General features: G+C 38.2%; 1 protein-coding gene across 1 annotated transcript; it reads right to left on the reverse strand.

Annotated features, from left to right (window-relative positions):
• Positions 1-2269: 2269 nt before the first annotated feature.
• Positions 2270-23550, reverse strand: LOC113449901 (vomeronasal type-2 receptor 26-like). The gene is made up of 6 exons (XM_087917267.1): positions 23351-23550; positions 22010-22187; positions 8852-9709; positions 8237-8461; positions 3695-3821; positions 2270-3165 (listed from the first exon to the last, which is right to left on the reverse strand). The coding sequence occupies exons 1-6, from the start codon at positions 23548-23550 to the stop codon at positions 2270-2272; spliced, it is 2484 nt and encodes an 827-aa protein (XP_087773393.1).
• Between the last annotated feature and the right edge of the window lie 519 nt (positions 23551-24069).

Here is a 24069-nt window from a genome sequence, read left to right on the forward strand (position 1 = left end):
TCTCTCTCTCTCTCTCTCTCCTCCTGAGAATGGAGCTGGAGATGGTATACTGCAATCCCAAATTAAGAATGATTGATTGGTAAAAGAACGAGGTGAGGAATTTTCCTGTGGACTTTTTGGGGGAATTTTCCCAGGGTCTCTGATCCATGGGATTTAAAATTATAAGTTTGGTGGTCTCTGAGTCCAAAAGGTTGGCGACCCCTGCTGTAGAGCTTGCTGCAGTGAGGACAACTGTGTGGTCCAGGAGTCAGCACTCAACCAGGGTTAGTGGCAGCCATGGCAGGAGGAGGTAGGTGACTGGCAGGGATAGCTGCTTGCCTCCTCATCAATCGGCCGGGTGAGGCAAGGCAGACAAGGTGAGGCTGGGCAAGTGAGGTGAGGCAGGCTGGGCAAGGCCAGGCGAAGCAAAGCCGGGTGGGCAAACATCAGGTGGACAAAGTCAGGTGGGCAAAGCAAGGCAGCCATACGAGGAAAGGCATGGTGAGGCCGGACAAACAAGCTGTGGCAAGGCTAGGCAGGCAAGGGAAGGCAGACCGGGCGAGGTGGGCATGATGAGGTGAGGAAGGTGGGTGAGGGAGGGCAGGTGGGCGAGGGCAGAAGAAGTGAGGCAGGCCGGGCAAACTGAGGTGAGGTTGGGTGGGCAAGGGTGGGCAGGCAAAGGTGGGCGAGAAGAGGCAAGCTGGGCAAGGCAAAACGAAGCAGGCTGGGCAAGCCTGGGCAGGTCAGGGCAGCTGGCAGTGGTGGCAACAGGAGCTTGCAGAGCCCTCACTCACCCAGAGCAGGCAGGGTGATGGAAGGCAGGTAATGATGGCTAGCTGGCTGGCTGGCTAGCTGCCTGGCACTGCTAGTGCTGCTAATATAGTGCCAATATGACATCTGTAGTACATTTAAACTGAGGAAAATGCCTGTCTTGGAGTTGTGATTCTGTTTGAGGTGTACGTTGGAACCCTGACAATAGCTGTCAAAACTGAAATGTTCATAATTTGGTGGTTTTTAAGAAGGCCATTAAATCATGGCTTGTTCTGGGAAATGTTGAAGTAAAATGCTAAGAGAAGAAGACCCCTCATATTATAAACTCCCATTCTTCTTTATTTATATTTGGAGTCATCTTTGAGCAACAGGGTGATTGCATTTCTAATGTAGCTATATTGTGCTATTTGTCTTTTTTTTTTTTTACTGTGAGATCAGTTCATAATTGGGCTATATGTATAAAGAGAGTCAAACATGTTAGTCACCTGTATTCTTCAACATATTTTTATTGCAAAGCACAACGTTTATCCTTTTTAGTTATCCCAAACAATTAGTCTAAATCCTGATAGTTGAATGATTAAGCTATACATTTTAATAATTTGGAAATCAGCATGAACTGCCAATTTGTCAATCACTATTATTAGGTATTTCAGAATGCCACATCAAGGACCACACAATTGCTTATTGCCATTTTCATCTCCATACACAGGAAGATATATGTCAGGTGGAAAGTAGAAAAGTATTGTTTTTGACAACCAGTTCAAAATTGTGTTTCAGATTGGCATACTGTATGCTGATAAAATATTTGAATCCAGTTAAACATAAGCTATCATATGCTTGTGGATCTCGTAGCATTCAGTCCTACTCTGTTAATTCATTCATTGTTATGCTACTTATCTGCAAGGACATGAGCTTTTTCCCATTTCCTTGGTTTCTTAGATATTTTTCCAACAATAATTACCATTCTCCTTTTTAGCAGCATAGCATATAGTCTTGTGGTAAAGCCAAGCTTAATTGGCCAGTTTCTATAAACTACTGAGATCTTTGGGAATTGCAATGGATTTACTAGCATTATATTTAAGCCTGATATACAGTTCACCAATCAGAAATTTTCTCCAATTCATGCAATAGAAGAATAATGAAATTATTTCCAAAGTTTTGTCCTCCATTTTTTGTAATTTCAGTGAAATTTCTTATATTTTCAAAATCTGAGATGCTTGTACTACAGTATATGTACTGTAGTACAGTATTTATTCCTTTCAGTAGCAATTGTTCTCAAGGAAGCAAGAATTACTGTTATTTGATAGAATTTCATAATTAATTCCTGATTATAGACTTCTGCATATAAATGTTCCTCTTTACTATGTGTAAGAGATATTTTACAGAAATTTGTGTTGAGGTTGTATGCTTATATTTATGTTAGTAAGTCAACAATTCTGGCATGAGATGAGTCTAACTTTTACTGTTGGAATCAGGGTACATTTAATGCATCACATAATTAAAATAAGCAAACTCTAAATCACTTCTTTATTAACTGTCCCTTTATATTCAAATCAGGTCTAAAAATAATAATATAGCATTTTGGGAAAAAGATGCAGCCCAGTAACCCAGATGCCGAAGCCAAAATGGAGAAGATCTCTACAGCCACCATATATTTTCCCTTGGTACTCAAATAGGTTGGAACAAATGATATCCAGACACTACAAAAGACCAACATGCTGAAAGCGATAAATTTGGCTTCATTAAAGGTGTCAGGTAACTTCCTGGCTAGAAAGGCCAATGTGAAGCTGATAGAAGCCAAGAACCCCATAAAGCCAAGGACAAGGTAAAACATGATGGCTGAACCTTCATTACATTCTAGGACAATTTCTTCAGCCATGGAGTGCATGTCTAAATGTGGGAATGGAGGAGAAATTGCCAACCACATTGTACAAATGGTGAATTGTGCTGTGGTACAAGATAGGATAATACTTTTGGCCAACCTGTTTCCCACCCATTTCCTCATTTTGGAGCCTGGCTTAGTCGCCATAAAAGCAATAACAACAATGGTTGTTTTCCCCAAAATGCAAGAAAGGGCTATCGAGAAGATGATGCCAAAAGCCGTTTGTCGCAACAGACATTTCATTTGGTCAGGTTTCCCAATGAAGAGTAAACTGCAAAGAAAGGAAAGGAGGAGAGCAATGAGAAGAATGTAAGTGAGGTTTCTGTTGTTGGCTTTGACTATGGGTGTGTCCTGCTTTTTAATGAAGACACCCAGCACCAAAGTTGTGATGAAGGAAAAGAAGAGACTAACAGTGGCCAAGGTGGTTCCTAGTGGCTCACTGTAAGACAGGAAGGTTGTAGTTTTTACAATACATAGATTTTGAGCCTTATTTGGATATTGATCTTCTGAACAATGGAAACAATCAACTGCATCTGGAAAAATAAAGCATTAAGATCCATTTTTAAAAATAGTAATATAGGGGAACAGATAATTAATAGAAGAGTTAATTAATGAGATCAATTTAAAAGCCTGTTTAATGCACATTATATTTAGTGCCACAATGTATGAATATTGAATGTCTAATACTTACACTTTGCTTTATGATTATAATTCTATCCTGTTCCTATTTTATATAGCTTCTCCTCTCTCTCCCCCTCCCTCCACTCCTCTCTTTTCTATCTTTCTTGGGAAAATCCCTCATTCTACAGTAGAAAAATATTTTCATTAGGCTTATCTTTTCATAGTTTTGCTCCCGATTAATCAGAAGCAGTAATGTGCAACAACCTGAATAGCTCATTTATTTTTGGATTCTCTGAAACATCTTTTCATTCTTAAATTTAAGAAGCAATGTCATTCATTCAATCATGATATTAAAAGTTCCCTTATGAGTTTTAAATATTAGCATTTCAAATCACAGTTCGTGTAAGGAGTCTGAATAGTTTTTCACAAAGCCAGTCTTACCCATCTGGTTTGAAATTTTCCCTTTTGCACATGGAATGCAGCCATAACAGCAAAATGGCTTTCCTTCTATTTTCCTCTTCCTGGTACCCGGATAGCAATTGTCATTGCATACAGAAATAGGTTGAATCTATCAAGAAATCAAAGCAGGATTTATGAAAAGTCACAATTTTCTATCAGAATATTCTATTTCTGGGTGAATTTTACTTTTAAATAATAGCGTACAAGTGTCACACAATCAATTGGTTTAGAGTAATTGTAATAAACTACAGCAGAAAGTGAGAACTAACATCAAAACTGGGGATAGGAACACTATAAACTGGAGACCAAGGAAGATAGCATCTTTTGGCTAGGAGAATGTAAAGATCCAGAAGAATTTATTTTCCCTGCATAAATTCTCTGGAAATTGAGAATTACCTTCACCCACCCTTTGTTTCAATTCCTTTCTCTACTTCCACAGCAATGTGGAGGTTTTCTCTTTGTACCACGTTTAACATGGACCTTGACATGGGATTCCCCCTTTCTTTTTTTCCTTGCCTTCCGTGCCAGGAAGGTAAGCATCAATTGCTTTCCTTTGGGTGGTCATGTCTTTCAAGTATCTGTGGGAAAAGAAGCAATCTAAGAGCCATAAATGTATCATTCTTCTTCCCCTTTTAGGGATAAATTAAAAACTTGGGAAAGCCATCCATTCCTCCATCCTTCCACTTATCCATTTATCCACTCACCCACCCACCCATCCATCATACTGTTCTTGGTATTCAGATCATGTCTTCCAGTATTATCATCCCTAAATTGATTGCCTTCAAACCATCTTCTTGGGGAATATTCAAATTGACATAGGCCTTTCAATCCTAAGATTGCAGTAAAGTAGGAGATAATTCCTTTATCTCAGGAAATTGGGGGTGGGTCAGTAATTAACTTTGAAATGGTCAGTAAATATATATTTCCTACTCCACCTTTTCTTATGGAAAGATAAATGTCTCTGTCTCTGTCTCTCCATCCCTCCCTCCCTCTCCCCCCTCCCTCCCCCTCTCTGTTTCTCTCTGTCTATATTGTTTATATGTGTATTTGTAAACATGCATTTATTTATACAACTCACAACACCAAATATCACTTGATATCACTTGATTCAGTATCACTATTGGGAAACATACCATGGATTTTCCAAAACATATCCTTATTAGGGAAATCTCCCAGCACATACAAAATGCATTAAACTTTTCACACCAATTCTGTCATATGTAGCTTTAATTATTTTAGTGTGTCTCAAAATCTAGACAATCTAGTCCTAGATCTATTATAACTAGGCAACCTTGCAATGCCAACAAGGAAAGATTCTAGGTATTGGATTAATTTCTGCTAAAAGCAAAGAGATTTCACGAGGAGATATCAGGAAATATATTATACACATATTTCAATTTTTGTATTTTTAGTTTCCTGGTAATTTCAGATAATCTTCAAGTTGCAATAGTTCACTTCAACACTTCAAAGTTACAAAAGCACTGAAAAAAGTGACTTATGACTATTTTTCACACTTATGACCATTGAAGTATCCACAAGGTCAGCTGATCAAAATCAATATGCTTGGCAAGTGGTTTGTATATTTTTCATTTATTTTAGTTTATTTATTTTATTTATATTGCTGACTATTCACCCATGGCTACTCGAAGCGGCTTACACAATGTAAAACCATATTTAAAACAAAATAAAAATAAAAACAATAAACTAACAAAAAGAATAAAATAAATTAGTAAAGTACAATAGAACAAAATGTGGGAAAGAAAAAACAGAAAATCAAAAACTAACTCCCATCCCCCTCCCTGCCGACAGCAGATCACACTATGCACCTGATGGGCTCTATCCCTCTCTGGGTTCCCAAGGCCCAAAACCAGGTCTTCAGTACCTTTTGGAAGAGAGCTAGAGTGGGGGCCATTCTAATCTCTGGGGGAATGATGTTCCAGAGAGATGGAGCCACCAAAGAGAAGGCCCTTCTTCTGGGTCCTACCAGGTGTATCTCCCTCAGAGGTGGAACTCGCAACATTCCCTGCCTCCTCACTCTAATGGGTCGGGTGGATGTGACTGACAAGAGATGTTTCCTTAGATAACCTGGACCCAAGCCATGAAGGGCTTTAAAGGTGATAACCGGTACTTTGAATTGCACCCAGAAACAAATTAGCAACCAATGCAGCTCCTGCAGGAGAGGTGACACATGTGCACATGGGGTTCTGCATAAAATGCAGGCCACTGCATTTTGCACCATCTGAAGCTTCCGGATGCTCTTCAAGGGCAGCCCCATGTAGAGTGTGTTGCAATAATCAAGACGGGAAGTGACCAGGGCATGAGTGACTGTGAATAGGGACTGCTGATCCAGGAAAGGGCATAACTGGTGCACAGCCTGCAGTTGTGCAAACTGCACAGCCTGCATGCTGGCCATGACCACCACCTGTTCTTTGAACAGGAGTCATGAGTCCAGGAAAACCCCTAGGTTACCCACAGGGTCTGTTTGGGGTAGTGCCACCTCATCCAAGACTAAAGGTGGTAATTCTCCCTGAGCCAACAAACCCAAACCCAGAGCCATTTGGTCTTGCAAAAGTTTAGTTTCAACCTGTTGCTCCCCATCCAACCCCTAATAGTCTCCAGGCACTGTGAGAAGGAACATTTAATTCACCACAGGCCAAGACATACAGCTGAGTATCATCAGCATATTGGTGATACCTCAGTCCATGGTGATGGATGATCTCACCCAGAGGCTTCATATAAATGTTAAATAGGAATGGAGAGAGTACTGAGCCTTGTGGAACCCCGTAAATGGCAATGGTTGGATCTCTCCTCTCCTATCAACACTGACTGAGAGTGGCCACAGAGGAAGGAAGTGAACCAAGACAGCACAAGGCCTCCCATTCCCATCCCCTGAAGCCATCCCAGGAGAATCCCATGGTCAATGGTATCAAAAGCCAACGAGAGGTCAAGTAGAGCAAGGATGGATGCACAACCCCCATCCCGCTCCCACCAGAGATCATCCAAAACTGCGACCAATGCCATTTATGTCCCAAATCCAGACCTGAATCCTGACTGGTGCGGGTCAAGGTAATCTGTTTCATCCAGAAAACTCTGGAGCTGCTGCACGACCACCTTCTCAACAACCTTCCCCAAAAAGGGAAGATTGGAGACAGGTCAGAAATTATCCAACTGGGTGGAGTCCAGTGATGGCTTCTTAAGAAGACAGCAGACCACAGCCTCCTTAAAGTGCTGGGGCACTGTCCCCTTCTGTAGAGAAGCATTAATCACTGCCAGAATCCACCCACCTATTACCTCCTGGGAAGCTTTCACAAGCCAGGAGGGACATGGGTCTAAAATACAGGTGCTGTGCACATACTCCCTAGGATCCTGTCAACTTCTTCAGGAGCAACAGGGTAAACCATCCCCAGATAACAGGTCAAGAACCTGCCTCAGGAGCTTCCATTGGATCAGCAACCACGCCTCATCTAACTGAGAATGAAGTCAAGTGATTTTGTCTTCCAGAAAATCTGCAAATTCTTCAGTGCACCCCATCAGGTGGACCTCAATCTCCTCCTTGCCTAGAAGGAGACGGCTCACTTTAAAGAGGGTCGCTGGGTGATTATCTGCAGACACAATTAGTGTGGAGAAGTATTTATACTTCGCCTCATGAATCACCACAAGGTAGGCCTTAGTAGCAGGTCTTACCCATGTTCGATCGAGTTCATCACCTGCCTTCTGCCAGTGGCACTCTAGATGTCTCCTCATATGTTTCATTACTCTCAGTTCCACTGTATACCACGGGGCACAGAGAGGTCTATGGGTGAGAAGAGGTCACAAGGGTGCAATCCTATTCAGAGCCTCAATCACCTTCCTATTCCATATAGTGACTAAAAACTCAGCTGAATTGCATAATAGATCTGCAGTTATAACCCCCAGATCCTCCTGGAACTCATCTGGGTCCATTAGTTGACAGGGGCAGACCAATCTACTATGTCCTGCTTCCCTACAGGGGTATGCAGCTTTTGACAGATTCATTGCCACCAGACTGTGATCTGACCACTACAAGGGGACCAAGGACAGGTCTACCAATTCTAGGTCACTTAGACACTGCTCTGAAAAAAACACCAAATTGGGAGTGTGACCACTATTACTAGTTGGGCTCTGGATAATCTGGGACAGGCCCATGGAAGTCCTTCCAGCAAGTGGCTGGTATATATTATGGTTGCAGGGCCCTGGGATCTTATGATCATCTTTTAGAACTTCAAGAAAATGAGCAAAGTCAAAAGGAAACCAGATAATTTAACAAATTACTTTAAAATGACAGTGATTCAGTTAACAACTGTACCATAAAAAGTCATCAAATTGAGCAAAACTTAATAAGTATCTCACTTAGCAACACGATTTTTTGGACTCAATTGTGGTCATAATTCAAGGACTACCATAATTCGAGGACTACCTCTATTTCTTCACTTTTGCAGTTTTCAATTTAACAATTTAAAGGATTCAAAACAATAGTTCTGAGTTTTAAATATGAGCAGGCTATACCTGGTTAAACATGGCAGGCCAGATGATGTCTTTTGCAGAAATGGTGAATAGCTTATCCGAAGCTGTTGGATCAATCTTTCCAACTTTGACTTTAACAAAGGTCTCATTTGGGAAGATAACCCAATTGATAATGTCCAATCCAGTTTCTAAATCCCCATTTTCATTGAAGGAAATTTTCTGTCCTGCAGTGTTATTAAATGAGGTAGTTCTCAAATAGTGATGGAGCTAAACAGAAGCAGAGGCAGACAATTATTGGGAAGGAAGGAAGGAATAGAAAGTAAAAAGAATCAGTAGTATTAAGTTAAAGGTTATTCATTTAATATGATTGAGCAAATTAATAGAATAATTGTTTGTTAAATATTTATTCACTGCCACAGATATATTGAACTTCTGCCAAACTCAGACATGCTATTGTGTCTTAATTCTTGCTTCCATATTCTTGTAGCATTGTTATATCTTCACAATTACAAATGTTTCTCAAAAAAAGGGAAAAATAAAGTGGCAAGAAACTTAAAAATTATCACTCCAGCATTCTCATTGGCCATAACCTTTGTCAGAAAGCTTATTGCATTAGATAGAACAGCAATTGAAAATATTCATTTATTATTTTATTACCTGCCATGCTTTTTGAGCCAACAATATTTCTCTCCCAATTTCTATCCTTGTTTTGCATTTGGACTGGAGGGAAAGCATGGCTTGTAAGGCATGTGCCACACCATAGACTGCATTATAGATGCTGTAACTCTGCCCACTCATGGTGGTATCAAATACAAATTTAGGTAGTTTCTCCAGCTTCTCTTCTCCAGTGCACATTATTTTATCTTCATCTAACTTATCTTTAGGGAAATAACATTCAAAAGCCTGTTCCCAGAACACTCTCATTAAATAGTCTTCTGCTTCTGAAGTTGGGTTTCTCATCTGAAGGAATTGATTGAATCCAGAGATCTCCTTGGAAGAAACTCTGAAAGATATAACACCATTGAAGGCATGCATAGCCATTGTTCTTTGAAATGCAACTGAGGTAAACTCCATCTGGGCTGGCATTATCCAAACTTTATCTTTTCCCTCAATATAAGTCTCTACAAGTATTTCAACATCGGGCAACATTCTAAAAAATATAGTGACCTGATTTTCACAATATAGGATAACAACATTGGCAGTGCTCTTCATGATAATCATGTATGTTTTGCGAAAATCTGTAAGGACATTCAAAAGATCATTAGAAAATGTTTCCTTGGCCATCTCTTCTATGAAGTCAAAGCAGATACCCTTCTGAGAATACAAAGTAATAGTATCTTGTATGAATCTCTTTTCACTCTCATCAGGTTGGGAAATCAGTCCAATCCATGTCCATCTAAAATGCAACAACAAGTGGAGAATACCCATAATTTGTTGGTCACCATTTGGGAAAAAACGATGAAAGAAAACAGTTTGTATCTTGTCAACTGTCGTTGGAGAAGACCCATATATTAGCTGAATATAGGAAAAAAAGAAACATGGTTTTCCAAAATGAAATATTCATTATTTAAAAAAAAAAAAATTAATTTAAAATAGTGTGTGGTCCTCCATAATAACCAAGATCCAATTATTTTCAGAAAGAACTGATGTGAAGTCTTTATGTTATTGAAGTATAAGTACAAAGCCAGAGATCTCAGAAATGCATTAATTCAGGCCATATTATACTGAAAATGGACCAGAAATATTAAAGAGTAAAATGGTTTGGTTCAGTTTTAGGAAAGAAACATATCCCAACATTTCATTATCATTCTTTTGATAGGAAACAGAAAAAATATATTAAGCAATAAGGTCATGGTGAGGTGCAGATGAGATCAGATGAACAACACAACAACACTGTTCTGTGTTCAATGTACACCCTACCCATTCTCCAGCTTTGCTTAGTTCCCATCTCATAAACTTCCTGCATTCTAATGTGGATACATATGAATATACATTCTAATATGGATATATATTGCTATACACCAAGTCACATCACTCTGGCTTTAGAAGGCCAGAGTGAATGTTTATGGAGATTCTCAATTATTTAGGTCATAGTTGACTCAAAGGTGTTTTCTTTCAAAAGGCAACTGGACATTCAAAAGGCAACTGGTCTTCAACAAGAGTACTGATTTATTACCAGCCCATCAAGGACATAGAAGTTGAGGGTTGTGCAGCAAAAACTAATGACAGCTAATAACTTAAAAGCCAGCCATCAATTAACCCCAATCAACATCTAAAAAGCCACTTACAACAAGCAATATAAATACCACACAGAGAATGGCACACAATCTGCTAGAGAGAAGTTTCCTGAAGATGGACTCCAGCATGAGTCCAAAAGACTTTGTTTTTCTTTGAGAAAGATGTTTCTCTTCTTATCCAAGAAGCTTCTTTCAGTTGTGACCATCATCATCATCATCATCATCATCATCATCATCATCATCATCATTGTCATGTCGAAGACCCTTGGGGGTCTTCTAGTCCAATCCCCTGCTCAAACAGGAGACCCTAAATCATTTCAGAAAAAATGTATGTCCAGTCTCTTCTTAAAATCTTCCAGTGATGGAACACTCACAATCCTTGAAGGCAAGATGTTCCACTGGTTGTTTGTTCTCATTCAGGAATTTCTCCTTAGCTCTCGATTGCTTCTCTCCATGATTAATTTCTATCCATTGTTTCAGTTTCACCTTCTGGTGCTTTGGAACATAAGTTGACCCCTTTGTGGCAACCCCACAAATATTGGAACACTGCTATCATGTCACCCCTAATCTTTCTTTTCACTAGACTGGATATACCCAATTCTTGCAACTGTTCTGCTTATGTTTTAACCTACAGTCCCCTAATCATCTTACTTGCTCTTCTTTGCACTCTTTCTAGAGTCCCAATATCTTTATTTATAGAGTATTCCAAGCTATTTATAGAGTATTCCAAGATGGCAGCAGAGGAGGAGGCACTATCAGATCATGGAGAGAGACGTGACTAATTAAGTAGGAAAGTATATGCAGAGGAAAAAAAGGAGGGAAAAGGAGCAGAAAGTTAGATAAGGAAGACAGAAAGGATAAAGGAAAAGAAGAAAATGGGTTAAGGAAAAAATGCCAGCAAAACAGCAGTGCAGCAAATGATTGGTCTATAATTGTTGATATATCTGGCATCTACATCCTCCTTCGGAATTCGGTGGCAGGACAGGGAGAATGGAGGTGAAGAAGACTGTTGCAGTCTTTGAACACCTTTCTGGCATCAGGAGCGATCCCCCAGGGATACACGAACCCCGGAGAGGTTCGTGTCAACGTGGAGAACCTCGAGCTGTAGAAGGGGGAAGGCAACCCCCTGACAGTGAAGAGGGAAGCTCCCGAGCCCGGCGCAAAAGAGAGCTGTCATTCTATGGCGGCTGCAAATCCGGTCTGCCACTTGAGTGAATAAGCAAAGTAGTGACAGCCTGCGAGGTCGAGAGTAACAGGAACAGAGAAACGGTTTATAACTTGGATTCTTTGAAGACTGAAGGGAGCAGAATGACAGAAGAATGACAGCATAAATTCTTCTCTCCTGGTTGTGATTAGCACCTCTCAGAAGTCGGGCGGAGAGCGGCCAGAAAAGCAGTTGGGAAAATGAAAGGATTATAATGGAGACCGGAAAAGCCTAAGCACAAAAGGAAAGCACAGATTTACCCTGTGAAAGGAAAGCTCTGGGAAAAGAGGGAGATTGCTAAAACCAGGAGATTGGAGGTCCGGAATTGGTGAGGGGCTTCATCTGACTTTTGGACCTTTCTTTTTGACTTTATTTGAGAAGAGGGAGGCGACGGAGGTGAAAGAATACTGACATTGATTGAGTCTTATGAATCCTCAGATCTGAGCACAACATGACTATTACATCTATTTAATACTGTGGAGAAGACAAACTGAGCATTATATTGGACTTTGGAAGATTTGTATGTTGATTTAAAAGTTGGAAAGCAAAGAAAGAAGAAGCAGCAAGAGGAAGAAGGCAGAGGCGAACAGAAGGCTGGGAAAGACGGTTTTGGGACTGCAGATTAGTCAGCACATTACACCATTTGCTGATTGGAAGGCTGAAAAGAATCCTCTAGCTGGAAGATGGACTTTTAGCTCACCCAACTTGCTTTCTTTATTATGTGGTACTACTTAATATTACTAATTTGGCACTATTTTCTCTTTAAGATGACTTCCTTGCTTTTTGTTTGTTGATTTTCTGAAGCTGTGGTAATCTCTCTCCTACCCTTTCTCTTATTATCTTGCCCCCTGCCTCCCTATTGTATCTCCTAAATACCTTACATAATTCTACTTATTTGGGGGGGGGGTAAAGAGGGGGATATACTATTATTATACAGTTAAGAGATTACTGTTGTAAGTATTAATAGTAAAGAGGGATAAACTCTGTTGATATAAACTATTTATAAATTATTTAGACTACTTAAGACATTTAAGATTAATGCCTTAAAGTGTTAATTGACGTACTATTGTTGACCAATTTTCTTATTACATAGACTAGAATACTGTAGTAGATATCTATTTATGATATAGGGGAAAAGACTGTGGAGTGAGATATTAAATTGAAATACGCGAATAGATTTTCAAATACAAGACCCAAACACTGAATGGTGATTTGGGATAATATATCTAAAATTGTGCATCAACAAAAACAAATACTTAGAGAGATGACATCCACGACAACTATGGCCTTAAAAACAGGAAGGAAGGCTACCCCAACCCTATCGACTACGTTGACACCCACCCCACCAACAACTCAAAAAACTATTGAGGAGTCCTTAACAGGGGAAAAGCAGCCTAATGTCCCCAACATTAATATACAAACTTCCTTATTATCCTTGCAGGAAGCTATATCTAAAATGCAAGAAATGATGATTAAAAATCACAATGAAACTAGAGCAGATATAAGCGAATTGAAAGATGAGATTGGGAAACTGAAGGCTGAAATGAAAGCGGATATATCGAAGGTGGAGGGTAAGATAGGGTCTCTACAGCAGGCCATGGAGAAAAATGAAGTGAAAATAAAAGATATAGAGAGTAGAACAACACGCATGGAGACTAACTTTGAAAGGATGGATGAGGAATTTAAAAATGTACTTAGAGAAACGGAAGACTCTCTGGTCCACCTCGAGATGGACAAAGCAATGGCGTATTTAAGGTTCCAGAATGTGGCGGAAGCAAAAAATGAAGAATTGGAACCTTTGATGGCAGAAATATTGGCTGAATGGTTAGGAAAGGAAAAAGATGATCTAATTAAAGAGTTTGATGAGGTATATAGGGTTAGCACAAGCTACGCCAGACGCAACAATTGTCCAAGAGAAATCCATATCCGCTTCTCTAGGAGATGTCTGAGGGATTTAATTTTGAAAATGTCTAGGGAGGAAACAATATCATATAAAGGCAGTGCAGCAAATGAATGGCTGCACGCTGAGTCAGATGCAGCTAGCAATAGAACAATAGATCCAGCTCAGGAGCCCAATGCTGGAAAAGAGGCAACTGAGAGCAGCAAACCAGCAACTGATCAGCTAACAAGAAGGGAGGCTGAATGAGGCAGCAAACCGGTGGGACACAAAGTATTCAGTAATTGCTTAGACCTATACTCCAATCTAGGCAGTCCAGCTTCAGGTGTAGACAGGCATTTCAGGCCCCAGGGCCTAGCAAACTTGAGGCAGCTGACTACCATAGCCCTCCCCCCGGGTCCTTTCAACCTGGAAGCCTTCTCCAGTGATCTGCTCCAAGTGGAAGACTTGTGGACGACTTGATCAACATTCCCTTGACAGCAAGGCCAGCATCTCTCCCACCTCCTGCTAGCCCAGCACCCCTTTCCAGAGGCCTATCTGGTGAAGGACAAAAGACCTGGAGCAACCCATCCAGCATAGGGAACTGGTGGCTGTGAAAAATGAGAATTGGAGAGGCAAGAAATGCAGCAGCAAAATCCCTGTAGGAGAAATGCAGCAGTAGCAGCAGCAGAATCATTGGAAGAGGTTATCATAGCAGTAGAATCAGACAGCACAGCAGCAGAAGCATATGGAGTTGGAGATATCTGACCTCTAAAGCTGAGTGACAGGTGAGTGGAGCAGACCAGACAGCCGACCAGAAAACTAAACAGCAGGTGAAGAGAACTGACCAGAGCAGAGACAATGCTGAAAAGACACGAGCACCAAAGGACAGAAGGGAGTTGACAGAGAAAATGAGAAGAAGCCAGAGCAGCAAATGATGCAAGTGAAAGCAGCAATTAAGCTTGAGATCCCAATAGGAAGGGGGGAAAAACCCAATAGAGAATGAAATAAACGCAGGACAGAAAATAAAATAGAAATGAATAGGCAAATAATGACAAGACTGGAACGTTAGAAATCAAGGAAGAATAGGATTAATAAAGTTCAATCAACTAAGGTAAATCTTAAATAATAAGGTAGGGAGGAATTGGAGGTCAACTTTTTTAAAAAAAATAAAGGGAAGAAAAGGGTAAATAAAAAACAAGCTAGATAAACAAGAAAAAAGAAATAAGGATGTGGGAGAAAAAGAAGATACAAAACTTTTTACCCTAAAAAGAACCAGCAAAAAGAAACAAAATCATGGAACAGGTGACTGATACTATTGTGTTTTACCATATACGTTTCATGTATGTGCTTATGCTTAATGGGAGGCAGTCCCATTAAAACTGAGCACCCAAATTATATATGCATCACCCAAATTATATATGCATTAAATGTAAACTATGTGAACTGCTAAAGGAAAAAGTAAGGAATCTAGAGGTAGCTCTAGCCAAACTCCAACCTATGCAAGAAAGCTATGCCTAAATCAAACCATATAATGAATAAAAAAACTCCCAGAGAATTTGATCCTGCTGATAAACCCTTGGAGAAAGACAAATTGAGGTATGTCACACATAGAAGGAAACACAATAATCAAAGAAAGAAGCAGCAAACATCTAACAAACCTCTGCTGCCCAATCTAACCCAATCAGAGGCTGTCCCATTAAAACTGAGCAACCAATTTCTCCCCCTAGTTGGAAATATTCAGACCCACAACCTCCCCCTTAAAGAAAACATGTAAACATTTAGAAAAGAGACATCATCCAATAACCCTAAAAAAGTCACATTAACCAACTCAATAAACAGAAAAGCATCCAAGACTGCACCTCCTAAAAAAGGAAGGTGAGTCTTGGTGATAGGAGATTCTTTTTTCAAAGGAACAGAATCAGCCATCTGCAGACTGGACATACAATCTAGGGAGAGATGATGTCTTCCTGGAGCAAAAATCAAGGATATGGCTGAGAACCTAACCAAAATAATTAGGTGCACAAATTACTATTCTTTTCTACTACTACACATAGGGTGAAATGAAACAAAAATGGACTTGAAAACAATATTGAGTGATTAGGAGCAGCTAGGCAAGAAAATCAAAGACTTAAATGCACAAGTAGTTTTTTCATCCAGTAAGAGAACAAAGAATTGCAGAAGTAAACCACTGCCTATAAGGTTGGTGTCGCCAAAAAAACCCCTTTGAATTCCTGGATCATGTTATCTCCTTGCTTTTGGCAAGGATGGGCTGCACCACCCAAAGACTGGGAATAATATTTTTGGAAAATGACTGGCTCAACGTATAAGGAGGGCTTTAACTAAAGCTGGGGTGGGGAGAGTGACCAATCTTTAGGATCTCCAGGAACTAATTCCAAGCAGAAATACCTAGAAAACAATTCAAATAATGAAGTAAAGAGGGATGGGAAGGAAGATTAACTCAAACACCAAATAGGAAACATGGGAAACATATCCGGAGTCAGACATAAAGATCTCAAATGCCTATATACAAGTGCACAATGTCTAGGGAACAGAGTGAACTAGAACTATTAACACATGAAGGTAGATATCATATAGTTGGAATAACAGACATTTGGTGGGATGTAACCCATGACTGGAACATACTGATAGAAGGATACAAACTGTTAAAAAAAACAGACCCCATAAAAGAGGAGGTAGAATTGCACTTTGTGTAAAGGACCACTATATTGCTATAGAAATGTATGAAACCAAAGATGAAAACCTCCTAGATGCATATGGGTCCATATATATATATGGACCCATATGCATTCTAGGAGGTTTTCATCTTTGGTTTGATACATTTCAATAGCAATATAGTGGAGAGATATATATATATATAATCTGCCATCATCAGGCTTCTGTAGCATGATGGCAGATGAGATTCTGCAGAAATGTTGCTACAACTTTAAAAGAACAACTACAATGACGTGGGAAAATACCCGAACAAAGCTGAATGCCATACATGTAAGTACCCGCGAAAACTTAAGAAACATTGCAGAATACCTATGCCACCAGACTTGAAATTCTAAACCTAGAAAATGTAGAACTACGCCGCCTTCAGTCCAATCTAAGTATAGTATATAAAATCATACATTGCAGTGTCCTACCTGTCAATGAATACTTCAGATTCAACCATAACAACACAAGAACACACAATAGATAAAAACTCAAGGTTAATTGCACCAAACTTGATTGCAGGAAATATAATTTCAGCAACAGAGTGATCAATGTCTGGAGTACTCTACCTGACTCTGTGGTTTCTTCCCCAAACCCCCAAAGACCTTCTACTATTTTTCTTTAAGCAAATTTTATTAATTTTACAAAACAATATACAAACAAACAAAACATAAAATATGATGACATAAAAAACCTTTTCTAGAAAAAACAATACAATATCTTATTTAAAGACAGAATTATTCCAAGTTATCACATTTCCATAAAATCATAATTTAGTATATATATTTACCTTATCTGTTCATCTTCATATCTTATCCTGAACTTCTCTTTATTACTCCCTTTCCTTCTATTTATTCAAATTATATCTCTTTAACTTTAGATTGTATATATTTTTTATATCCATCTGTCTTATACAATTTCATTGTTCTCCTCCAATACAAAAACAGACAAGACATAAAACATAAAAACATAAAACATCTTTTCTGAAAGTTGCTTGATCCTGGGTTGAAACTCATCGTACAGATACCACTTCAAAAATCATGTTCCTTTAATATATCATTCCATATCTTATTACCATTTTCCATTTTCTATATAGCTTCTTCCTTTTTTTAACTCTCTTAGTTTTATTCTACTTATCTCATCTCAGTTCAAATCATAATACTTGTCATTCTTTGTCTGTTCTCAACTATTCATTCATCTTTTCTCTTTAAATAAAACTTCTCCTGTACATTGATTGGAGTATGACGCCTTTAACTCTTTCCCCTAACCTAATAATACTTAATATCACACATAACTTGTATTGGGATTCTGTTTAGCACATCCTAAAGGTACACAATATATTATATAGAGAAAAAAAGAAAAAAAAGAAAGAACAACAATAACAAAGGAACAAATTTATAAATATATAATGTAGCTAGTACCCCTGTCAATACCATTTTAATCATACATATTAATACTCATTTATATCTTAGACATTTTATTCTAAAAACGCCTATAATAACACAACCTTATGTACCTTACAGAATCCCTTTTTCAATTAGATTTACCCATTGTCTCTAAATGAATTTTGTTTCTTTAAATCTTGCTTCCCATCATTGAGACTTCTCATCCCTTCCTTTCTCCCTTGCTTATTCTTTTCATTACCCCTTTTACCCCTTTGTCTCTCCACCTCCCTTTTCTTCTTCTGCTTCCCCCCTTTCTGTTGTTTTCTAACCTTATATCCACTTTTCAACTCATTTTTATCTTTTTGGGGTTTTTTTTAGGTTTTAAAATCCCTTTTTTCTTTTCCTCTTTCTTCTCCTCCCCAAATAGGATCACATGTTCATCAAAGATGGTTTCTTCTTTGTCCCGATTGTCCTGCTGTGCAATCAATTCTCCATAAGAACCATTTCTAGAGATTGAAAAAGAGTGCCCAAAGTATCTTTCCAGTCTTGTTCTTCCTTTTTATATTTTTGATATTCAGTTTTGGATTCATCCAAGGATAATGCCATTATAAAGAGGAAAAATTTTTCCCAAAACAACCACCCGAGTGTTTTTAAACAAAGAAAAAAAAAAGATTTCCCAAAAGATCCAAGGTCACCAAACAATCCAGATAAACTGTTTCTTTTAGCACTTTTTCCCTTTGTCCATTTCTTTTTCTGGGGTTGCTATTAAGTCACAAAGTTCCAATTGAAATATGTCTTTTTGAAGTCTTATTAATGTTCAAATAGCTCTTTAAAATTCTAGGCAGTCTGCTTCTTATTTTCAAATTCTACTTCAATTTTTTTTTCCTCTCCCTTCCCACTCACAGCAAAAGAAAATTTTTTCTTTAAATATTTAGAAATCCATATCCCTTTGGCATTAGTATAGTCTTTAGCATTTAGCATATCTTCAATGCGGGTTTTACAATTTCTCTCAAAGCTGTTCCATTTGGAGGGAGAGTAAAAAGAAAAAAAGTTCTCCCTTTAATATCCATTCGCTGCTTACTCAGTCTGGGAACGATGTATCTTTAGTAAGTTTTAAATATCAGGATACTTTCACTGTTACTTTGTCCTGGTCAGCAAAGATCACTTTCACTTTTTCCTACAAGCTCCTCCAGCACTTTCTTTTTCCAGCTGAGCTCTTCTATGTGGCGGCCATTACAGACCGCCGCTGAGCTGCCTTCGGAGAGGGAGATTTAGCCGGCTAGGGAAGAGAGATGCGATGCCTCTCATCCCTGCCAGAGCCCCCCAGTGTTCACCACCTTCTGCAAAGGTGGCTTAGCCCCAAAGCCAAATGGCTCGGGGCACTCAGGCAGTGAACACAGGCAGGGACCGCGCACAGTCGCGGATTCCTGCCTGCACCAAAGTGCCACAAACTGGTAGACCAGAATTTCTACTATTGACCTCACTCCTTTCCTAAGAGGTCTGTAGGGGGCGTGCATAAGTGCACCAATGTACCTACCGTCCCTGTCCTATTGTTTCTTTTATTTTTATTTTTTATTTTTCTTATATGTATCCATGTATTCATAACTATGTTTTTACTTATACCTATTATCTTGAAGGCAATTGACAAACCAAAATAAATAAATAAATAAATAAATAAATAAATAAATAAATAAATAAATAAATTGGAAGGCAAAAAGAACAAGTACAAAAAAAAATGCAAGGCAGAATCTCAACAGATAGCCAGAATCTGCAAAGATGATCAGTAAAGCAAAGGCTTGGAATGAAAAAAAGACTTGCAAAAAAGTAAACGATAATAAAAAAGGATTTCTTCCAACATATAAATAACAAGAAAAAATCAAGGAAACAGTCAGTCCACTAAAGAGAGAAGATGGCAAGGAAGTTACAGGCAACAGAGAGAAAGCAGAGTTGTTTAACTGATTCTTTGCTTTTGTCTTCACCAAAAAGAAACTATAGCCCAACCTACCAAAAACAATAATTGTAAAAAACAGACTACAAATAAAAATTGAAAAAAAGCCAAAAAAAATACTAAGAGATCTTGATGAATACAAATCACTAGGACCTGATGGATTACATCTCAGAGTTCTAAAGGAGCTGGCAGATGTTATCTCAGAACACTGTACCATGTCTTTCAAAAAACCTGGAACTACCAGAAGATTGAAAAAGACTTAAGAGGGAATAGAAAGAGAACTTACCAAATTTGCAGGTGATACTAACCTGACAGTAATAGCTAACCCTAAAAGATAGGCTCATGATCCAGATGGATCTTGACAGACTTGAACATTGGACCCTATCTAAGAAAATGAAATTCAATGTAGAGAAATATAAAGTCCTACACTTAGACAAGAAAAACCAAAAATACACATATAGACTTTGAAGGGTATATGGGGTATAAAGTGTAAAGGGATATAGGGTAAAACCAGGCTTAATAGCAGTAACTGTGAGAAGGATCTTGGAGTCTTAGCTGACAGCCAGCTAAATATGAGCTAGCAGTGTGCAGCAGCCAAAAAAATCAATGTAATCCTTAGTTGCATTAACAGAGGGATACAATCAGGATCAATTGAGATATTAGTACCATTCTATAAAGCCTTAGTAAAACCATACCTACAGTACTGCATCCAGTTTTCATCACATTGTAAAAAAGATGTTGAGACTCTAGAAAAAGTGCAGAGAGGCAACCAGGATGATTAGGGAACATAAAACATATGAAGAATGGTTACAGGAACTGGGCATGGCTAGTCTAGTGAAGTGAAAAACCAGGGGAGACATGATAGCAGTGTTCAAGGGGGTCAAGCAATTTCCCAAGGTACCCAAAGGCCAGACAAGGAACAATGGATGGAAACTTGTCAAGGGGAGATTCAACCTAGAAATAAGGAAAAAAATTCTGAAAACAATCAACCAATGGAACAGCTTGTGTTTGGAAGTTGCGGGATCTTCATCACTGGAGGCTTTCAATAAGAGATTGGATTGCCATTTGTCAGAAATAGTGTAGGGTCTCCTGCTTGGGTGAGAGGTTGGACTAGATGACTTTCAAGGTCCCTTCCTCCCAACTATGTCATATCATGGTAACCAAAACTGGATGCAGTACAGTATTCCAAGTGTGGTCTAACCAAGGCCTTATAAAGTGATACTAAGTCTTCATGAAATCTTGATTCTATGTCTCTGTTGATGCAGCCTAGGATTGTGTTGGCTTTTTTGGCAGTTTGTTTCCAACCAATTAAAGAAGCTCCTTGAATGAAAAGTGAAAGATAAAACAAAGTCCAGTTGCCTTTTGAAAAAGCACCTTTGAGGCACAGAGAATAAATTTCCACTTTTCATTTCAATTATTTCACATTTTAGTCATGTATCTGCCTCTTACTTTCCATTTTATTCTATATCAATCTCAGGAGAAATAATACTAGAAATCAAAGACTTTCCCTCCCCTTTTTCAAACAGGGGTAGAAAATGTAGAAAAGCAAACTTTTGTGTCCTGAAATGTAACAAGTGCTATATCTTTGGATCATTCTTTCCATTTTCAAAAACTCAAATTCAAAATTGGAGAGACAACAATTGGGTTCGCTTTAAAGAAAACCATTTTTTTCAAAATCTTTTTTTTTCAGATATTAAATGTCCCACAATCCTACCACATTTAATTCTCTCATGTAATTCCAGATATCACATTCTAACTGATGGGATTGCTCTTCTCTAATTAAGCCATTAAGTAAATTTCAAGAGAGAGGAAGGAAAAGCATTCTGCAATTTAAAGAGCAAAATAACAATTCCCAAATAATAAGACATTGAATTTCTTAATCATGAATAAATATGGCTATTAAAACATAGTAAGAAAACATTTGCACAAAAATGTATCAATACGTTTATAAAGTATTTATAATTCAGTCAAAGAATCATAGTCTATTAATTGTTTTGGATTCAGACTGTATCATGCTGTGTATTTAAAATATCTCATCTAACCCCCACATTTTCCCCATTTCTGTTTGAATTGCCACTTTATCTCCAAATTACAAAATAATTACACAATTGTTTTCTTGCTCTGTAAACATAACTTTCAAAATGTAAAAGGATGGGGAGAATTGATTTCAACTTGTGGGCTTCTGTTACTGAAACTTACAATAAAAGAATGTTTAGAATTCATGATTTTGGTTTTCTGATCTTGCAAGTCTAAAAGAATCCCCCCCTCCTCTCCCTTTACATTCAAAAGCACAAGGAAGACTCCATTCTGATTTGCTTTCCCAAATTTCCTTTCTGCTTTGGGCTCAGATTCTTTTGATCAGATCATTTTTTATACTGTGGCTTTTCCTCCTGGCTCTCAAGGCTCTTTCCTCAGCCAATTACATTTCAATCAAGGGCAAATCTTACCTGGGGCATCTTGTAGACATTCAAGATGTTTGCCATATAGGGATAGATGTGAGAGTTAGGTCCTGCAATAACAGATATTGCCCTATCCTTGGCATCACACTTATAATTGGGGATGAGACTGCCCTGTATTGAGAGAAGTTCCATTGAAGCCAAGTATGTCCATCTCGCCATGAAATAACTATTAGAGATGTGCATACCCAGAGTCATGTTGGGTAAAATGTGGTTGTTTTCATTGACTTCTTTTACAGCTAAAGCCAATGCCAGAATATGTTGATAGTTCTGTAGGAAAAATCTTCAATGAGAGACAAAACATATTTCATTTCTTACAAAATATGGCATTACATATACTTTATTTTCAGCTAAACACTACACACAAAACATGATTGTACACAACCATTCAGGAAAGCATGTAAATGCCTCAAAAATGCTATAGATGTACTCAGTCGTATGAACAATGTGTCAATTACACTTGATGTAATGTAAGAGTATGAAATTTAATAAAATATTTTCTTTAAATGAAAATAGTCTGCAGAAATATTTCAGTGTCCAACACATTATTTTAGAGGAAAGAGAAAATGCTCTTAGGAAAAACATAAAAATACAATTTTTCACTAGGTGGCTGTTAATTCATTATATAGAATTTTCACAAGCAAACAGAGAAATTGCTTTACATTAATAATCATATTATCGTCTGGCTGTAACTGTTAGACACATTTCTAGTTTTGTATCTTTAACTGTTCCATTTTCCCCCTGGCTGTTTTTTTTTTTGGGGGGGGGGTGTATTTGTGTTTGTGTGTGTATGTGAGAGAGAGTAAAGCATCTGTTTTGAAGCATGCTTGAAGGTAAATGTTCTATATAAGTCTCTCTCTTTTATCTTCACACAACTTTCTTATCCTAAGCATAGGTAAGCATTTATGATTATCCTCTTACATTAGGGCAGAAAGACCCTATCTTTGTGCTTCATGCTTGCTGAAGCACCTGTTTAGAATCAAATTCAAAATGCTATATAGTACCATTGTTCCTTAATATTCAGAGCAAGCATTAAATCATGAAATGTTGACATTGAATTAGCAACAGAGTAAAGCACTGATGATTTTACAACAGTAAGTAAATGAGAAAAGCTTAATATGGATTTTTAAATAAAAATGTTTATTATTTAATTGGCAAGTAACAAATATCTGTGGGTAGCAATCTATATTAGAATGAAGGAACTAACTGGCAAGAAACAGGAGAAATAATTTGTGTTGCAAGTAATAATACTAATTAACTCAGTCCAAGCATCCTACTATAGAAGGATATCTGGTCTGCGATATGCTACAGTTAAGAAGAGAAAGTCTTTACATGAGCTCATCAATCAGTTCTTCAGAGGGATGCCTTTTGAAACACACTGGATCAGATATCATGTAGAACTGAGATAGTATCCCAGCCATTATGAAATCACCTGACAAAAAATATTTGTGCTTCATAAGAGGAGATTTCCCCACAGTACATCCATTCATTTGAGGAATATGGAATGTAAGTCCTGGCAGTAACACTGCCATCATTGCAATGAAAAATATCATCTTCTTTGAGAATACCTGTGTCACCATATATGAACCAGTTATGTCTGCAACAATGGAATATAACAAAAAAATAACCCATCTCATTAACTAGAATAGCTTCCATATATATCCTTTCTTAAAGAGGAGATTGTTACATTTATAGCTCTCTGGTCCCACAATTAATAACACTTTTCAATCTTGACTTGTTCTTTTGGATTGTCCCTTGGACATCCCCAAGGATTTGAGAAGAAGCTACATAACTAAGACCCCCTAGGTAATTATAGGAGAAATCAATAGATGTTCAGAGAAGCTCCCCAGAGAGTTTATGTGGGAAAATAGAATGATGGCATTCATGGACTTGAACAAAAGGGTCATAACTGAAAACAGAATTAGAAGTAGAGAGAAAGAGAGAGAAAGAAATTCCAGTCAACAAATGCCAAACACGAACTATTTTGCTAGAACAACCTCACTTAAACATTTTCCAAAGAGTCAAAGAGAAGTCAGCCCATCATGTTTCCC

The sequence above is a fragment of the Pseudonaja textilis genome, chromosome Z, assembly GCF_049901715.1.
Source record: "Pseudonaja textilis isolate UNSWEBS1 chromosome Z, rPseTex1.2, whole genome shotgun sequence".
In the NCBI taxonomy this organism is placed as follows: domain Eukaryota; kingdom Metazoa; phylum Chordata; class Lepidosauria; order Squamata; family Elapidae; genus Pseudonaja; species Pseudonaja textilis.